Source organism: Trichoderma breve, chromosome 2 (assembly GCF_028502605.1).
Source record: "Trichoderma breve strain T069 chromosome 2, whole genome shotgun sequence".
Classification (NCBI taxonomy): Eukaryota; Fungi; Ascomycota; class Sordariomycetes; order Hypocreales; family Hypocreaceae; genus Trichoderma; species Trichoderma breve.
Genome location: NC_079233.1, coordinates 6,298,166 through 6,316,380, shown reverse-complemented (window position 1 = coordinate 6,316,380; position 18,215 = coordinate 6,298,166). Strand labels below are relative to the sequence as shown.

At 47.2% G+C, this 18,215-nt stretch overlaps 8 protein-coding genes across 8 annotated transcripts; 5 read left to right on the top strand and 3 right to left on the bottom strand.

The window, feature by feature from the left end:
* Positions 1-1,844: 1,844 nt before the first annotated feature.
* Positions 1,845-3,094, top strand: T069G_04130 (capsular polysaccharide synthesis protein domain-containing protein; the record flags this gene model as incomplete). The annotated part of the gene is made up of 2 exons (XM_056171340.1): positions 1,845-2,407; positions 2,461-3,094. The coding sequence occupies 2 exons, from the start codon at positions 1,845-1,847 to the stop codon at positions 3,092-3,094; spliced, it is 1,197 nt and encodes a 398-aa protein (XP_056032232.1).
* Positions 3,095-4,519: 1,425 nt separating this feature from the next.
* Positions 4,520-6,083, top strand: T069G_04129 (uncharacterized protein; the record flags this gene model as incomplete). The annotated part of the gene is made up of 5 exons (XM_056171339.1): positions 4,520-4,748; positions 4,846-5,243; positions 5,309-5,408; positions 5,454-5,850; positions 5,912-6,083. The coding sequence occupies 5 exons, from the start codon at positions 4,520-4,522 to the stop codon at positions 6,081-6,083; spliced, it is 1,296 nt and encodes a 431-aa protein (XP_056032231.1).
* A 751-nt stretch (positions 6,084-6,834) lies between these two features.
* Positions 6,835-8,159, bottom strand: T069G_04128 (semialdehyde dehydrogenase, NAD binding domain-containing protein; the record flags this gene model as incomplete). The annotated part of the gene is made up of 4 exons (XM_056171338.1): positions 6,835-6,890; positions 6,956-7,221; positions 7,273-7,351; positions 7,403-8,159. 4 exons carry the CDS (start codon positions 8,157-8,159, stop codon positions 6,835-6,837), a joined length of 1,158 nt encoding a protein of 385 aa, XP_056032230.1.
* Positions 8,160-8,842: 683 nt separating this feature from the next.
* On the top strand, positions 8,843-10,118 carry T069G_04127 (nmrA-like family domain-containing protein; the record flags this gene model as incomplete). The annotated part of the gene is made up of 6 exons (XM_056171337.1): positions 8,843-9,187; positions 9,260-9,423; positions 9,479-9,587; positions 9,645-9,686; positions 9,751-9,914; positions 9,974-10,118. 6 exons carry the CDS (start codon positions 8,843-8,845, stop codon positions 10,116-10,118), a joined length of 969 nt encoding a protein of 322 aa, XP_056032229.1.
* A 70-nt stretch (positions 10,119-10,188) lies between these two features.
* Positions 10,189-11,121, bottom strand: T069G_04126 (glyoxalase-like domain-containing protein; the record flags this gene model as incomplete). Its single annotated transcript, XM_056171336.1, has 1 exon — positions 10,189-11,121. The coding sequence occupies one exon, from the start codon at positions 11,119-11,121 to the stop codon at positions 10,189-10,191; it is 933 nt and encodes a 310-aa protein (XP_056032228.1).
* Positions 11,122-12,044: 923 nt separating this feature from the next.
* Positions 12,045-13,727, top strand: T069G_04125 (amidohydrolase family domain-containing protein; the record flags this gene model as incomplete). Its single annotated transcript, XM_056171335.1, has 5 exons — positions 12,045-12,327; positions 12,393-12,524; positions 12,596-12,753; positions 12,796-12,880; positions 12,946-13,727. The coding sequence occupies 5 exons, from the start codon at positions 12,045-12,047 to the stop codon at positions 13,725-13,727; spliced, it is 1,440 nt and encodes a 479-aa protein (XP_056032227.1).
* Positions 13,728-13,968: 241 nt separating this feature from the next.
* Positions 13,969-15,196, bottom strand: T069G_04124 (uncharacterized protein; the record flags this gene model as incomplete). Its single annotated transcript, XM_056171334.1, has 3 exons — positions 13,969-14,325; positions 14,395-14,693; positions 14,773-15,196. 3 exons carry the CDS (start codon positions 15,194-15,196, stop codon positions 13,969-13,971), a joined length of 1,080 nt encoding a protein of 359 aa, XP_056032226.1.
* Positions 15,197-16,515: 1,319 nt separating this feature from the next.
* Positions 16,516-17,133, top strand: T069G_04123 (acetyltransferase (GNAT) domain-containing protein; the record flags this gene model as incomplete). Its single annotated transcript, XM_056171333.1, has 1 exon — positions 16,516-17,133. One exon carries the CDS (start codon positions 16,516-16,518, stop codon positions 17,131-17,133), a length of 618 nt encoding a protein of 205 aa, XP_056032225.1.
* Between the last annotated feature and the right edge of the window lie 1,082 nt (positions 17,134-18,215).

Genomic DNA, 18,215 nt, shown 5'->3' with positions numbered 1-18,215 from the left:
AATTGCCCAAGCGCGCAAGAGGATATAAAAAACAGATCCCGCGTCCGTTTGTATAACAACAAAATATCGAGGTGAATCTAGTGTCGCGCGTGGCTGGAATGCGACAAAGAGGCGCATGCACAAACGGGAGAGCTGCGATCCTGTATAGGCGAAAAATCCAGGAACCGAGCCTTTTTGAATGCAGGGGTTTGGCGCGGGCTTTTCGCTCGGCTCGGGTCCCGCTAGTGTTTTTTTCTTCGGTCAGCAAGCCAAACGAGCCGAGGTTCGCGTGATGAGGGATGGATAAGATTTTGGGGCTGATAAGACGAGAAAGCATATATCGATGTGTGATGACGTGGATTAACTGCGAGGAGATGGGAGGATTAAAAAAGATAAACTAAAAAGGAGAAAAGAAGATTATGATGAAGACTGATTAGAGAAAAAAAGGGTCTTTTTTACTATTCGAGAAACCCAAGACACGGCATGGCAGTTGATTGTTTGTGCCTGCATGTTCCTTCATGCTCAGGGACCCGCACGCGCCTGTGAAACTGCATCATGCAAAACCCCGTGCCAGTAGCCGATCGCTGAGATGCGCAACTGCGTCAGCAAAAGAGGGGCTTAAAGCTTTGGTAACTTGCAGGCTGCATGAGATAATATGGAACATGGAGGGACGGCATCGACATGGCTGGCTGGCTGGGCATTGATTTGGTAGCACCTGATGCCTCTCTTTGGGCACGCACCGCCCAACAGAAACCAGCAGGCGCATTAACCTCCAGGTCTCCTTTTTTCACATCACGGCCCCCTTTTCTCAGGGTAATTGGTTGAGCATTTGAAGTCTAGATTGACTTGTATCAAGACCCTTTATCATTCCCAACTCCCTTCGCATAAAGGGCTGCCAGCGAAGCCCTCCTTTCCACGGCCGGGCGAGTAAGCGACTGCCATGTGTATCCACTACGGCACGTCTACAGTAGAGCTCAAGGTTCACGATGTTGACTGGAGTTGGTGTGCGATAAGCAGTTAGACTGATGTCGGTCAGCTAGCTGTGTGATCTATTCCGGAGGATACCAAATTGGCTGCCAACATACTCGAGTTTGAAGAGAACTTGTCGGTGCCATGGCAAGGTTATTGTATCGACACAGCCAAGACATTCAAACAATCCGTCCCGTTGCACCAGCTCAAATCAAGTACTACTCCATGAAACAGAGAGCATGCGCATGAAAATAGCACGTGGAAGGGGCAGGCATTTATCGTAATCTCGGCATGAGATAAACGACAAGCCATCTTGGCCATATCCAGGATTCTACTCCGTAGAGGAGCATCGCCAAGCCACTTAAATCCGGCGATGTCGGGCCCGCAGTTTCGGAGCCGGACTTGCTTCACGGACTCCTGCTCCGTTCCTACCTACATTACTTATAAACACAGTGCACCCTAATCCAGCTCACTTCATACACCCAGGGGCGTTCAATTGTTGTAGAAATCCCAAATTTGTGATTTACACGCCGCTGAAGGATTCACTCAATGGTTTGCCTAAAGCTCACTAGAGCCTTTGCGCAGCCCCTAACCTGTAACCGAGAACGAGCATGTGGACCAACAGCGTTAACTGTCAAACGACAACCTATTATCCTGAGATGCTGGTTTAAATAATTATAGCAACTGGGGATGGTAAATAATAGTGTAATCGACGTTACTTAAAGTAGTCGTAAAATTCTCCCGTTAGGGGAAAATTATCCATTGCCAATGGGGTTCATGTCATCTGAGTAGAAGATATCCATGTGTTCTCGGTGTATATAAACCCTGCGATAGATTGCACTTTGTCACAGGGTCATCATTGTCTATCAAATCAAAGGTCAATCCCACATCCAACCATGGCTTCTACATTCGATATCACAAAAGAGTTCCAAGCAGATCTCACGCTTGTCGACATCACAAACGAGCGTACAAATGAAGTGATTCTCGATGCACTTACCCAATATGTTCCTGTCACCTCAGAAAAGAATGTCTGGGCCTATTGGCATGCCGGCGTCAAGGCCATGCCCCAGTGGTGCCAGCACAATGTTATTGACTGGGTGCGCATTCTTGGTTCCGAATGGACCGTACGCGTTCTAGATACAGTTCCTGGCTCGCCGAACCATGTTCTTAACTTTGTCTCTGCTGATCTTCTTCCGGAGACTTTTATCAAGGGAACCATGAATGGCCTTTACACAGGACAGCATTCAGCAGACTTTATTCGTGGTGCTTTGCTCTACACTCATGGCGGAGTGAATATGGATGTGGGCTGCATCTTAATCAGACACCTGGATCGAATTTGTTGGGATGAGCTTGAGGATCCACATTCACCTTACCAAGTTGCTGTGCCAATAATGTTTGGCCAAACCATAGCAAACCATTTTGTGGCAGCTCGTAGGGGTGATCCGTTTATCCAACGGTGGTAAGTAGTTTTGTGCCCCATGACTTGACAACATGTCTCATATCTTATTACAGGCATCAGCTATTCACACACATTTGGAGAGGCCGCAATAGCCATGAGGGCATCTCAGATGACCCCCTCATTGCATTTTCAAAGGACATTGGATTTGAGCGGGCTTCTGAAGCCAACTTCACCTGGGACTTCAAAGTCTCCCCCTTGACTCTCATGGAATATATTGCTCAAGTTGTCTGCTGGCAACGGCTCTGTATGCTTGAAGACGCTGGGGATGGTATTAGTTGCTCTGACTACTGGCAAAAGCATATCCTCTGCTGGGACGTCCAAGCTGAAAACTGGGGTGGTGAGATGACTGTTGGGTTCGATAGGGCGGGTCAGAAGATGTACGACTTGCTATCACTGAAGCGTGATATCGACCCAGAGTCTGAAGCGTATAAAAAGGCATCTGAGTTGGTGTGGCGACTCTTGACCAAATCCAGCATGCAAAAGATTACTCATGGCAAGAACTTGACCCATTCCGTGCATCTTGGGACTCTGTGGGATGAGAACCCGGGCAAAGACTGCGAAGAAGGGACGTTTGGAGAATTGCTGAGGTATGGAACTGTGAGGTTTAGGCAGACAAGGGAGACTATTGTGCGCAAGGAGGCAACTAAAGCGAAGGTTTTGCTTAAGAAGGGTGTTCTTGAGCCGTGAAAGGTGGGACACGAAGTTCTTAAGCAATGAGAGTAGCTACTGACAAGACTTGTATGAAAAGAAATCTTGAATATCATCCGACCGCTTCTGCTCCATGGCAGTTTCGTGTTTGTAGAGTGCTTCTTTGGGAGATCTCGGGCAACATTAAATTTAACTTTCATATGCATAAAGAGACTCTTTATCTTCACCTTTGATGGCTCTAAAGTTGATGCAATGCCAATGCGAGAATTCAATTTCTGGGGGATCTCTATTATTGTAAGCTTGTATGCAGTGAATTTGTTCGTATCGTACAATGCATGTTATTATGCTGCATTTCTAGAAGATACGCGTATTTTAACAGTCTCTTTCTGTAGGAGTTAGTTGAGGGATTCGGGTGACCAATCAACTTCATATGATACTGTCAAGATCAACCATCCATATTATACTTGACTACATAAAAATTTGAGACCCCTCTCAGGTGCAATGAAGATGGTTATCATAGGGCTGAAATGATAAGGGCCAGTCACAGTCAATATATACAGGAGCCAACAACGGAAAATTCCCTGAGTGGCAGGAATAATTCAAGAGGCTCTGGAAGAAAGTGAGCATCGAATTTAGCTACACACGTAAGTCTAGCGCTCAATTCGGCATGTTACCCCCACCCATATCCACTGAAGCCCTGGAAAATACAACCAGACGCGCGTCCCGTAAGGCAGTCCCGTAAGGCAGTTGACCCAATAAGTGTCAAAGTAAATAAACATGTCTTTCAACGCAGTTAAAGGCTCACGATAATTGGCTAATTACTCAACAATCTGGGTTAAACACTGTTTTGCACTGCCTGAAAGTAGCATTTGAAAACACGATCAACTGTCAAGAAGCTAGTGAGCTAAGATGGAGCTAGTCATGACAACAATAAAGGGGAAGCCTTTGTGGTTCTCTTCAAAAGGGTTGAAAACAATTGAAGTTTGTTCGTCGCCTGTGTATATAAGTGATGGTCTTGTACTAAACAGCGGCAGGATTTTGAGCCTCAATGCCAAGTCTCATATTGACATACCGACAGCATGAAAATAAGCATATCTTCACGCCTTGGCTGTATGCCGCCTAACCGTAAATTTCTTACGTACGCGTATCGGTGTCCAAGTTGACAAATTAACTCCCAAATCTGTATACGACATGACATGAGTAGCCTATTTTTAAACAACTAGACGGGTACCATTACCGGGAAGGATACGTGGACTTGGACATGACAGGGAGTCCTAGATTGTGATTGGGTCCACTTTGATAAGTTGCAACTTTTGAACCCGTATTAAGTACTTATCACTGAAAAGGGCTGCTTATGGCCGTACTTTCCCAGATTTGTCTTTGGTTTTGTATCTTTGTTTTCTGCCTCCTTTGTGCCACTCGTTTATCACAGCCATCAAACGGGAGACAAGATATCCCGCCGACATGGCATTTCTCTCCAAATCTCTCCCGATAAGTGTTCAACCACGAGGACTGAGGGTTAAACCACGATCTTTGCTTTTATCCGCTATAATTCTTTTCTCCTGTGTATGGACGCTGTTGTCACTCAAGCCTGTTCCAGCTCGAGATCGAGTTGTGGACGCAATTACACTTCGCGTCAAATACCCCTTGACATATAGACATATTCACTCTTTTGAGAAGGGTAAAGGAGGAGGTAACGCAAATTTGCTCTTAGCACCTAAAGCTTTTTAAAAACTTTGGTGTCAATCTCATGTATTAGCAAGCAGACTCAATTAACAAACTGTTGTTAGCATGGTATATCCCCCCGGAATGGATTGACGCAAATCAAGAACCGCCAAAGACGATCATTGAAGCGGCTCAGTTGGCTTCAAACGCCGCCAAATCGAATCCCGAGCGAAACATTCCATTCTCGAATATCCCCCTTTTGGTTCATCAAAAATGGGATTCTACTAGACTGAATGGCACAAAGGAGATGATTGTCTCCTACATCGAAGATTGGCTGGTAGATTCCATCTCACCCCCTTCTGGAATGAGCCGCATGGCGTATTTTCTTTGGGATAACGAAGGCGTTTTGTCATTGATAAAGGAGAAAGAGAAAGATTTGACGACTGATTTTATCGAAGTATTCTCTCCTGTGGAGAAGGTTGATATTTTCCGGATAATAGCTTGCAAGTGGTTTGGTGGCATTGTAAGTCTTTGATTCCAGCAACATCGTGTTTCTCAGTTGTTTTGAATGCTAACTGGTGTTTTTAGTATGGTGATGTTGATACAAAGCCACTTCAACATCCGTCTACGTGGATTCACACAAACGACGTCTCCGAATGGGCCGATGAGGAGACTGGAAAGAAATATGGTTTGGACAATACCGCATTAACGCGTCTGAGTCAAAGCCACGAAGAGTCACAGCCAGTTAATGCAATCTGGGGGATCGAATGCGATGCGGATCCGAATACAGATGATCACTGGCGCTGGGCATACACTTATCCTGTTCAACTCACAAACTGGGCATTCGCGTCCGCTCCGAAGCAGCCCATCCTCCAATATTTCCTGGATCGTATCGTTGAGAAAGCGCAAGAAGCCAGGGATAGAGCAGAGAATACGCCGGGGATTGTCAGCGTCTCTGACTTGCATTACGACCCAGTCGTGCGAACCGGACCGGTGGCTGTTACAGAGGCTACTAGTTGGTGGTTAGAAGAGCAGGACGGTTTGAGATGGAATGCTCTGACTGGTCGAGAAGATGGTGGGAAGACAAAACTAGTTGGTGATGTGATAATTCTTCCTATCACCGGATTTAGGTATGTTTTTACTTCAAGTTACTTTGTGCTTGAGTTATTTACTAACTCGTCTTTACCTTAGTCCGACGCAAGAGCAACCCAGCAGAATGGGTGAAAAACCCTGGGACGACCCTGAAGCTAGACTTGCTCATACAGCTATGGGCTCATGGCATCACACGAATCTTATAGTAGAATATGGTAAATTTTGCCGCACTTGGTTTGGCATGTGTAAGGATTGGCAAAAGATGTGGTAATGGGATCGTGGGCAATGGGATGGTCTCTCTATGAAATACGCGGTCGATTAGCGATTGTTTTTTTCCCCCTTATATATAAAGCGTACCCTATGATAATATTAATAAATTTGCAAACATCTGCTGAGCAGCATACCTAGATTACGCTGATTGCTCATTGTTACGATACCTGCTCAGCATTAAAACTGGTTCCATTTCAAAGAGCAGTTTCATAGTTACCACTTGCTATGTTGCCATGTTCGCAGTCGAAGTAGAAAAAGAGAATTGGAAAGTTTTCAAAGCGAGGCGGTACTTAGCAGCCTCTACCACTACAGTTCTGCTGGTTGCCAAATAATCATCTGATAAGAAAATGGTATGGCCAGATTTATGCAATCATTCATATTCGGAGCCGATTATAGACAGTTGTATTTTAGTAATTTAAGTGCAGTATATATGCAAGTAAATCTCTTTCCCTTTGCCACACTTCTTTTGGGAATGGCTTATGACAACATAAGTTACAAACCGGACACGCCTAAACTGCCCCGACGCTTTCGTCTCTCATAGCTAGCATAATGATACACTCGAATAATCTGTTAGTCTTCCATCGCCCCCTTGCAAGTTGTCTCTCGGTACATACTTGTGATGCCCTCTCCTGGGGCCGCTTGTAGATTGGCGGACCCCTCTTTTCTGATTCGACAGGGAGGCTTCCCCCAACTTTGGATGGTGAATACTGGGGCTTTGCTGAAGGGACTCTAATACTTGGGTACTGACTTGATCACTCGATGGGGATTCCCTGATACTCGTCGTATCCGAGCGCGAGGTTCATGTTCTCTGTTTATAGTTGTTAGCCAAACTAGAAATGCAGTTGTCCGTCGTCGTTCCTCGAAAGGACTTACGCAAGCATTGGGTCGCAGCGCCCTTGTTGAGGTTGTCAATCGTGGCGCAAACAACGACACGCTTGCCGGTCTTGTCAACAGCGAATCCGCCAATCTCGACATGGTGCTTGTTCTGGATCGACTTTACAAGGGGAGGCTCGCCAACAATCTTTACGAGCTTTTCGCCAGCATATCGGTCTTGGTAGATCTGAAGGATATCGCGAGAAGTCATCGTCTTGTTCAAGGGGATGTTAATGGTCAGGTGGATGCCGCTGAACCAGGAGGCGCTAGATGATTGTCAGTCTCTAGATACGAAGAGGAAAAGGGGATAAACTGACACATGCGGCATAAATGCGACCGGCGCACCACCAAGTTGATGGCTGATTTCTCGCTCGTGGATATGTCCAGTCAAGCTGTCTGTTGAAAATTAGCTTCCTATTTGCTTGTAAACGAGTTCTTATCCCTTACATGGAATCAGGTTATCACGGAGAAGGTTGACGTCGTTCTTGGGCGAGGGCTTTGTGCCTGCGCCACTGTAGCCCGAGGCTCCAAAAACGTTGACAGGTCCTCCCAGATGCTCCAAAAGAGGCGCGAGGGCCAATTGCGAGCCGGTAGCGTAACAACCAGGGTTGCTGATTCTCGTCGCTTGCGCAATCGTGCCTCGCTTCTGCAATTCAGGCAATCCGTAGCTCCATGAGTCGTCGAATCGGTAGTCGGCGGAAAGATCAACGATCAAGCTGGAACTCTGGCCAAGAGCTTGCACAAAGGGCAGACAGACGCCATTGGGAAGAGCCATAACCCAGCAATCCACTTTGCCGTCCTTGTCTAGCTGAGCGACATCCTCGGCAGACAGGTTCTCATATACGATGTTGCGCTTGGTATATCCCTTGAGCTCCTGGCCTGCAAGTTCTCGAGAAGAGACATGTCGAAGGTCAATGAGGGGGTGGTCGTTGAAAAGATCGATCAGGGCCTGGCCAGTGTAGCCGCGGGCTCCAATGAGGCCAATGCGGGATGGCGTCTCGTTGGAGGCGTTCTTCTTGCCCAGGGGCGGGTTCGGGTTTGTGGTGGTAGCATATGACAGGCGCGCCGTGGAAGACAGAGAACGGGCGATGTTGGTGTTCTGTCCGAGGGAGATTTTGGGCATCGGCGCGACGGTGATCGATGCGGCTCGGGGGGCAACGCGACGGGCGCCGATGCGCACCGCCCTGGAAGTAGCAGAGAACATGGTTGCAGTGATAGCGAGCTCAATTGATCGCTAGGTTGAGAGAGCAGGTTGGATGAGAGGTGATGAAGGATTAAATGTTGTTAATCATCAAAAGAATCATTGACTTGAGTGGGGTGGATCAATCTAATCAATCAAGATTTTTGAGTTGTGTCTGGCTAGCGGCGGCCGAAATCGGGCAGCCAGTGACGCACCTTTAATTGAGTTTCCGCCCCAGTTGATTCATAAATGCCAAGACGGAATCCTTCCACGATCCAGATTACTGATATCCTTTACCATGTTTTTAACTTCCCAATACCCCGGATTGTTGACCGGCAGCAGAAGCGGTTGTAATGGAATAAGATTGACATGGGACCTAAAAAAGAGGACAACGTGAAATGAGAAAATGACAATGAAGTGGGACAAAAAAATGAGCATGACACTGAGACAAAATGCCCTACTGGAGGGGGACAAGTAAATACTGATGAATCAAAGAGCAAGTAGGGAATAGAATCATGTCTATTTCATACGTTATGGGCAGGCGTATCAGCAGGTACTTACATATCCATGTACCACGATATTCCACTAAGCTGAGACGCATATAAGCACTACCAACAATCAACCAATCTCTGTTTCTCAACCATCGCAGACCGATTCTTCCCCCTCCTCCATTCCAATGCTTCATCTGTAAATAGTAGCTCTACGAAATGCCTCGACGAAACATTATTGTAACTGGTGCTACAGGACGACAGGGACGGGCGTTTATACACGCGCTTCTCAACTCACCAACTGCAACTGATCCAACTGATACAACATACCACGTTTGGGCCGTGACGCGAAATACAACTTCGCCTGCCACGGTTCTGCTCCTAGAGGCTGAAAAGGCACATGCGAATGACATTACCGTAATCCAAGGCGACCTCAACAATGGGGCAAGAGTTAAAGAGATCTTTTCGGAAATAGCTGCTCAAGGCGGCATCTTTGGGGCCTTTATTGTCCTCGCTTATCCGGGCCTTGGAAACAAGAGCGACGAAGAGGAGAGGCAAGGCAAGGTAACACATATCTGCTCCCCAACAAAGAACAAGTGAAAGAACAGAACCAAGAATAAATCGTTGGGAAAATAGATGCTTGCGGATCTAGCACTCGAGTTTAAAATCGACGCGTTCGTTTATTCGAGTACGATCCCGCCTGGTCCAGATCTGGATGACGCCTTTGATGCATCTCATCGATCTAAGCGGGAGATTGAGCTCTACTGTAAGAGCCTTGGTGAAAGAGGCTTGAATTGGACGTAAGTGCAGAAAAGCAACATAATGATAATATTATCGGCTAATGGGGCACTGTAGTATCGTGCGACCTGGCTTCTTTATGGAAAACTTTGATGGATTTATGGGATCGCTTGCTGTTGCCATTCTTTCTCAGGGACTCAGAAAGGAAACGGATATAGCACTCGTTGTATGGATATTTCTGCGCAGGTTATGTTTTGCAGTTGATTGGCTAACCACGATTTAGGCGTCTGATGATATCGGCAAAGTTGCTGCTGGAGTCTTCCAGGTAGATCCATCTTGACAATATGAACCTATCAGCAAGTACACTGCTAACAGAAGCATCAAACTAGAATCATAGCAGATTCACTCACAAGACAGTATCCATAACTGGTGGATGTTTATCCATGAGTGGGATTAAATCAGCCTATAAAGACGTGTTAGGAAAACAGATGCCTTCTGTTCCCTCTCTATTTGCTTGGTTAATTCTCAAGCTAAGTTCCGGCGCTCAGCATGTGTAAGTTTGCTTCCCTGTCTAGCTCAGTCACCTTATTCGATGTGCTAATCCTTAGCTAGTGCTAAAGAAATTGAGAGAAATTATGATGTAAGAGTTAGTGGAGGATATCCGACTTTTGGCGAAGAGGTTGAATTGGCAAAATCGCTCTGTGAGCTGCAGACCTATCGCTCATTTCTTCTCAAACGAAAAGAGACGAGCTCTTGATTAATGGAAATACGGATCATAGCAAAGTATATGATGTGTTGACACCCTCTAGATATGCTACACATTAGAATTATGAAGATGTAACTGGAATCAACTCAAGAGTAATGAGCGTTCCCTTAACAAGAGTTCCTTTGACAACGCCAGCTTCTCCCTTAGTGTACAATGACAGCTTAATGAATATGTCAGGCACCACTCCATTAGCCTCAGCCATCTCTTCCTCAGTAAAGGCCCCTTCAACTCCGTGATAGAGGTAGAAGTGTCTCCTTCCAAACTCACTGTGAGCAGGCGCTGCGCCCTCCCATTTATATCGAACAACATTATCTGACACGGTTTCTTCAACACCAGACTTGTTGAAAATAGCATTGTAGAGAGGAACCACGTTATCCAACGTCTGCTTATCCTTGATGAACAGAGAGATTGCGGCGACGCCAACAACGCCTGATGGATGAGACGTATTTTCTGGCGTAGTAGGTGCTCGAAGAGATCTCGGAGTGCGATCAATTGTCCAGAAAGGCTGTTGATTGATCAAGACTTGCCCTTTGTAGTTGTCAAAGTTGGGAATAGCATTGGCCCAGATGCGTTTCGATCCATCTGCCATTGTCCTGAACCCAGGCTCTGGATCAAGGTACTTAATTCCGACTTTCGAATCCTGAATTCGTGCTTGGATAGCACGGAACCGTTCTTCTGATGTATTCGTGCCTTCTTCTTCTTCGCGGCTCAGGATGGTATGAGCCCAGTGGATGATGTGTCCGTCTGGTTGCTTGCCCCACGGGTGCATTGCTCTATGCTGCGGATTTAAGCCGTCGACAAAGGCAATGAGCTCTAAATACAAGCCGTCTTGGAAAATGATGAGCTTGTTCTCAGTCATGCCGCCCTCGTGCACGCCACCGTCGAGAATCGTAAAGGCTTCTGACAGCCATTGAGGGATTGACTTAAGCTGGGCATGTGGAATAAGAAGAATAATATGGTCAAAAGTTGACTCTGGGGTAGATTGAGAAGTCATGACTGCAAATATCTGCTCTGTTTATATCTCGATTCAATCTGTTGCTCTTCTCTCGACTGCGTGTAAGTCAAATCCATTCTCCACAGGGCTTTTAAGTCTGCCCCAAACGGACATTATCACCACCTATAAACTCCACCGGTTTTTATGGTGAGGTCGCTAAAACTCCGACAGAATCGACCCGAGCCAGAGCCTCTAACCCAGTTAGTCTCGTCAGCTATTTCGTGTATTCCTAATTCGGCATACGGCGGTATTCCGAAATCCATCAAACATTCATCCGATACTCCGTATCTGAAGTAAGAAAATCAGCTTCTGATTATAAATTTCTTCCATAAGTGGATTATGTGGAGGCGAAGGATATAAGTGAACCCTGCATGTGATGTTTTAGTGTTTATTTCAATGTGTAGCTCTATGTCGGTTGGGAGATGGAGTGGTTGATCGCGGTAGTATGGGATGTTACATCTGTATCCGCTAATGTTCAGAAACCCTCAATAATATGGAATGTATTCACTACAAACGGCCAGCATGAACGATGCTTCAAGTCACCATCAAACTGTTAAATCAATGCAAAATGCTAATAAATGACTCTTTATTGATACAATGAACATGTTTATATATTTATGAGACAGTAAACAAAACCGGGACGAGTTGCGATTCTTTTGATCGAGATAGTGTCATGTCACTGTTACGTCCTAAAATGGCCCGTAAATAACCAGACGGTATAGTCCCGATTCGGCTTTACATTATCAACCAAAACATAATTCCGGCCTCTCCGCATCGCATGAACTGTCTATCACATTTATTTTGTCGCTTGCGTTGCGTTCATATAGTATATAAGGGACATCTTGCTCCCAAGTGAAGGACTCTTTAAACAGGCATACAAGTATACAAGCTCCATCCAGCGAATCGCTACACAAGTGCCCACCATGTCAGCTCCATCAATCCTCCTCCGCAATGCCACCATCTTGGTGCCAGGCACAACAGAAAGCAAACCTGTTGCAGCTGTTCGAAACCACTCACTTCTCGTTGAGGGAAACAAGATTGTTCGCATTGCGGCTCATATAGACGCCCCGTCTGATAAGACGCAGGTAATAGACTGCACCGGCAAGATCGTGTCTCCCGGATTCATTGATACGCATCACCATGTGTGGCAGACGCAGCTTAAGGGGCGACATGCGGATCACAGCTTGCTTGAGTATGTCCCCGCTGGTAAGTTTCAAGCTTCTTAATGTAATGGTAGACAATTTCAACGCAGTGACTGACATGTTCATTAGGCAATATGCAGTCATTCAACTATACCCCTGAAGACATCTTTTGGGGAGAGCTGGGAGGCTGTCTCGAGGCATTGAACGCGGGCACAACCACAGTTGTGGATCACGCGCACATGAACTACTCACCAGCTCACAGTAAGTTGTAAAACTCTTTTTGTGTATAAGTCACCGGCTGACTCTTTCAGACACAAATGCTATCGCTGCAGCTGCGTCCTCAGGAATCCGCTCCACCTTCTGCTATGCACCCACCACAAGAGTAAAACAGTGGGAGCCCGAAATCACCGTGGACACGGATTTTCTACCAAGATGGGCTGTCGAACAAGTCGAGGAGCTCATTAAGGCTGGTCCGTATGGCGGTGGGCGAGTAAGCGTTGGGTTGGCATTTGACGCCTTGTTCCTCCCGAAGGAGACTGTAACGGATCTGTATCAGCGGTGTCGACAAGCTGGAGCCAAGGTCATTACTACTCATTACTGCCGCGGCGCAATCTTCGGTTAGTTTGCCTGGCTCTATGATTCAATCAATTGTATGATCCTGGGAAGCTAACTTGGTAGAAAGGTCAACATTCCATTGTGGACATGCTTGAGGGCCATGGCGTCCTCGGTCCAGACATTCTTCTCTCCCATGCAACTAACCTCACAGATGCTGATGCCAAGAAACTTTCTGAAGTCAAGGCTAGTATCTCGTCAACGCCAGATACCGAGATCCAGATGGGTCTAGGATATCCAGTCTGTTTCCGCGACGACACCAAGTCCATCAGCTCTCTCGGCGTCGACTGCCACAGCAACAACGGATCCAGCCTCATCAACCAAATGCGACTCGGCTTGCAGGCAGAGCGCGGACTCCGCAACTCAGCTCTCATCGAGGCTGGAAAAGCCCCAAAGCACCTCACTTTGTCTGTGCAAGAAGTCTTTCGCCTGGGAACTATCGGTGGCGCTAGAGCTATCGGCATGGAAGATCAGCTCGGGTCTCTTGAAGAGGGCAAGCTCGCCGACATTGTCATTTTCGACGGTCTCACTCCTGGCATGATCTGCGCTTCGGAGGAAGATCCCGTGGCTGCAGTTGTGCTGCACTCCTCAATTGCAGATATTGAGACGGTTATCGTGGACGGAAGGATTGTGAAGCAGCGCGGAAGCCTCGTCCCTGTTGATCTTGATCTTTCACTGTCAGATTTGAAGCCTGCCAAGACGCGATTGGAGTGGCCTGATATCGCGCAAGAGCTGTTGAAGAGTCGCCAGCGAGTGATTCAGGCGGGCAAAAAGTCTTGGGGAGGCGATATGGAGAAGGCATTGGATGGAGTGACCAAGTTGTTTTACATTGATCCCAATAACTTGGTCTAATTGCATTGGAATTTGTCAAGATTGGACTGGTTATATGATGTGAAATACCAATGTACCTACACCTCATCTAGCAATCATCGCTCATAATCGTTCGTTGATAAAAGCCTCGTGACAATTTTGGGTTCTATCTTATTATTCATTACGCTTACAGCTCATCTCACTCATCTTTCCAATAACGCCCAGAATGTCAGCATCCAAGAGGGGAGATACCAAAACGCCTATACTGGATATCATCTCCAATTCAGCTTGATCGAACAACGTGGGTTCCATCCGCAGGTTCCAAGACTAGCCACTGGCAGGCCAGATTCTTATTTTCGTTGTGCTTTCTCAGAGTAGCAATGATCTGATTGGCAATGTCCTCAAAGTTGGAAATGGCAAGGGCCAAGATGGTGGGGCCGGCACCAGAGAGGCACACGCCGAGGAATCCCGGATGGGTCTTTGGAGACATGGATTCAACAATCTCGCACAGGCCAGGGATGAGTGTTTGACGGTAGGGCTGGTGAACTTTGTCTTGCATGGCAAGGTTAATGAGCTCTGGGTCAGGTGGCGATTGGCCGAGAGCAACAGGAAGCAGGGCTATCCGCTGCAGGTTGAAGACCTAAAGAAACCACATGGTTAGCTCCAGAAGAGCACTTTTTTAGGTGCCGTAAGTGTGTTGGATACTTACCACATCGGAACGCTGGTAGTTTGGCGGCAGGACAGCTCGGGCGTCGTGAGTAGGGACAATGAAGTCGGGGATGATGGCGACGGCCTTGATCTCCTTGTTCCACGGGAACTTGATGTGGTGACCAATTCCGTGTGGGGGCTCCGGAGGTCGCTTGCCGGTGTCGACTCCTCCTGCTGGTGCAGGCAACACTTCACTCAACGGGATCTCAACTCTTGAAGCATCCTCGGGCTTCAATGGCATCAAATAGGTACCGACGAATCCTCCGAAGAGGGCGGCGCCGACATTGTCAGGATGTCTCTCTGCACGGTAAGGATTGTGTTAGCACAGGTTCCATGGTTGTATCAATGCATGGCATAAACCATTTAATAGTAGACGCACCGATCATCAGGCAATAGTCAAACAGCCGGTCCTGATCCAAGTGGTGCAGACCACCAACTTCCTTGCCAAGCATCACGCCAGCAACAACAGCTGCTCCAGAACTTCCCAGTCCTCTGCCCAGCGGAATGGGGTTCTTGATGTGGACATGGGTCTCGATCGGGAAGCTGCGCTGATCGTGACATCGCAGGACATAGAGCGCAACCCTGGTGATGAGGTTGCTCTGCGGATCCAGGCTAATATCGCCAGACTCTTCACCCTGGCCTTCGTACGTCACCCTGCAGTTGAGGGGATGCTCCGACTTTGTCTTTGAGCGGTCGATGGTGACGTGCAGCTCGAGATACATGGACAATGCGAGGCCGATGACGTCGAAGCCAGGGCCAATGTTGGCGCTGGAGCACGGAGTCTTGATCACGAATGACTCCATGGCGGGCAGAGACGGCTGTCGGGCTTATTCGTGTTCGCTCGTCTCGATTCGTTTCAGCAGGCGGAATTCCTCAAAGGAAGAGCAGGGACGGAAAAGATCTTTGTCTGCGAGTTCCGGCCAAACAGATGTTGAATTGGCTAGTTGGCCAGTTTCTGTTGGCTTGTTGAAGGTTTGGGAAAGAAAAATGTCTGCCCGGCTGGCCCAAGCCAAGCCATGGCGTTGCGGTTTGACAGCACCGATAACCGGAGCTCATCTATCGATAGCGGGGCTTATCAGACCCTCCATCGCATGTTCATGTTTGAAAGCTTCCAGGTTCCCTTGCAGAAGATTGCAGACGAAGAATCATGCGATTTTGTGATTGGGGGATTAGCATCTTGCTTCTATCAATTGATGAAGGCTTTTATTCATCCCAATGGTAATGAAACCGGTTGCATACACGGGAGATCCAATGCCGAACCACAAGAGGTCTAGCTACCGCTGCTATCCGCCATCAGGTAGCATGCAGCTTTCCTCTACTATTCCCGCGTGATTGATTTACTGTCTGCATTTCTTTTGATAAAGATTCATGCGGTTTCTCATAGTTTGCTAAAAGCTGACCTACTTTGCCCATATTTGGTGCAATCTATGCCATGAAGTTACACTTGGCGGGGTATAAGTGCCGACTTCTAAACTGAAGCCTGAGAGGGGGCTATAAGTTGCGGTCCTATATCTGATCTACGGATATAAATAACGTGCAAGTAAATCCAATGCAATCTCAACTATATCAGTACATAATGAATAGCTTTTGAAGATGAGTTGTGCCAAGATGCTAACATATACATAGGTATGAGCTATTCCACCGTAATATTCAAAAATGGGAAAAGGTAGGGCCAAGAAGTGGGCGTGTTATGTATAGGTGCGGAGATGTATGGCAGTGCTAATCCTCCGCTTCCTAAAAGTTCGTCCTGATTGGACGCCAACGTGATAGCTGCTCGGTGTTTCCAAAGACCAGATCCTTCTTCTCTTATATTTTATTCCCGTCCACCATGCAAATTGGTCTAGAACATAATCACGGATGTTTAGTCTGGCATAGTGCTTATAACGTTGGAACCTTTGAAGTCTCGGAGTCAGCCCTAGGACGGAACCCCTAGCAGGGTAAAAAGCCATCCATATGTTGTTCAACAATAGGAGAACTATTAAATACTTCTTGAATAATATCCCCTCCACTTCCTATCGTCGTTCATTCTAGTCATTCTTTCTCTGCGAGCAACAGGGGCCAACTCCATATAGGTACTTTCTCATCACCAGCAGGGCAACTCAACAAACCACCATCATCCATCATGGGAAGCCTACAGCCCGAAGATGTTTTCGCACCCGTTCTTCACACTGAGCGTCTTGCTCTTACACTCTTTAACATGAATGATGAAGACGATCTTGATTTCGTCGTCATGATGTTCAATATGGATATGCCTGGAGGGGGTCCTACAGACGGTAACTGGACCGGCAAAGATATTCGCCGTCTAACCTACTCCGTCATGCTAAAACCATCCGACTCCCACGGCCGCCTCTCCAAAGATGCTGCCATCTACCTTGCGCGCCTGGGAGATGCCTCAGGACCGCGCATCGGCATCGTTAATCTCTGTCGCCGCACACCAGAAGTTCCGATTGATATAGGCTACATGGTTTTGCCAGAGCACCGTAAAAGCGGCTACGGCACTGAGGGTGCAACAAGGGTCCTTCGCTATATTACGGAGGAGTTTGGCATCAAGGAGATATGCCTTGTAACGAGTGATTCGAATGTCGCGTCGAAGAGGATTGCCGAAAAGTTAAAAATGGTGGATGGCGGGCATGTCATGATGAGCGGCAACAAGTGCGTCGTTTTTGTATTGCCGGGTATGAAGAAGATGGAGGGACAAGACTTTCCGTTTTGGGGAGATGGCGAGGAGTTCCCAGTGTGAGGCCCTAGACTAGGCCCAGGTATCGGAGTATCAATTGATGGGATAGCGTGTACGTTGGAAATGGATATCATAAATCAGTATATGGTATTAAATAAATCTTGAATTTGAGCGTATTGATGGCGATTTGCGTTGTATATTTACATATACTTGGTCTTATTCTGCTGTTCAAGCACTTGAGTGGGCATCCATCCGTGTGAATGAGTTGAAACAGCTCTAGAGTTGTTTACTGTTGCTAGACCTCTCTCCCGATGGTTACGATACGGTTGGCCCCATCGCGAAAATAGGCCAAAAATTCAGACTATGTACTCTGTACTATGTGCTCTATCAAGGGGATTCACTATTATCCATCTTGGGGCGTCGGCGATTCACCGTTCGGGTTATCGGGTTCTAATGGTTTTAATGGGGTATCACCGCCGGCCACCTACAGATGCATTGCCAGCATGAGAGTACTAGTCCATCCGATATCGCGAAAAGAGAAGAATCAAAAAGTCCTATGCAACGAGAAAAGGAATTCCTCAGTCCTTGTCATTATGATTCCAAAGGGACCATCGTGTTACTGGCGCTACACGTTATTCTCGTCACCACTCTTACAACGCCGGTAGTACGCTTTTTCGCATGCATGAAGCCTGTCCTACCACCGCAAGATACAGTAATCGTACAACAAACGCGTAGATCAGTTATTGTGGACCGATCAGGCTGCTCGGGAATTTAAAACCCGATGCAACAGGCAGAGCTGCGACTAACAATACGTACCGGTAGGTTTATGAAAGGGCCATCTCAACTGTCAACGCCTTACGTGTGGATACGATTCCTTCGGAGTTGACATCTGCCAAGCTTCAACTACAAAACGTCCCTTGGCGTACGATCCCTCCCGTATTAACTCAGCTCCTCCTCTTCGCCTCCTAAAAATCCAACAGGCGTGCTGTAAAACGACACCCCCGGTCAAGCTTTGCCGGGTCCCTCGGGTCGAAATCGTCGGCCGCAGCGGCGGTTGCACATAGCTTTGCCTTATTCGAACAAGAATTATGGGCATTGCCGGGCATTTGACGTTACTCCGCTGCGGACCTTAGAAGCAAGCCTAC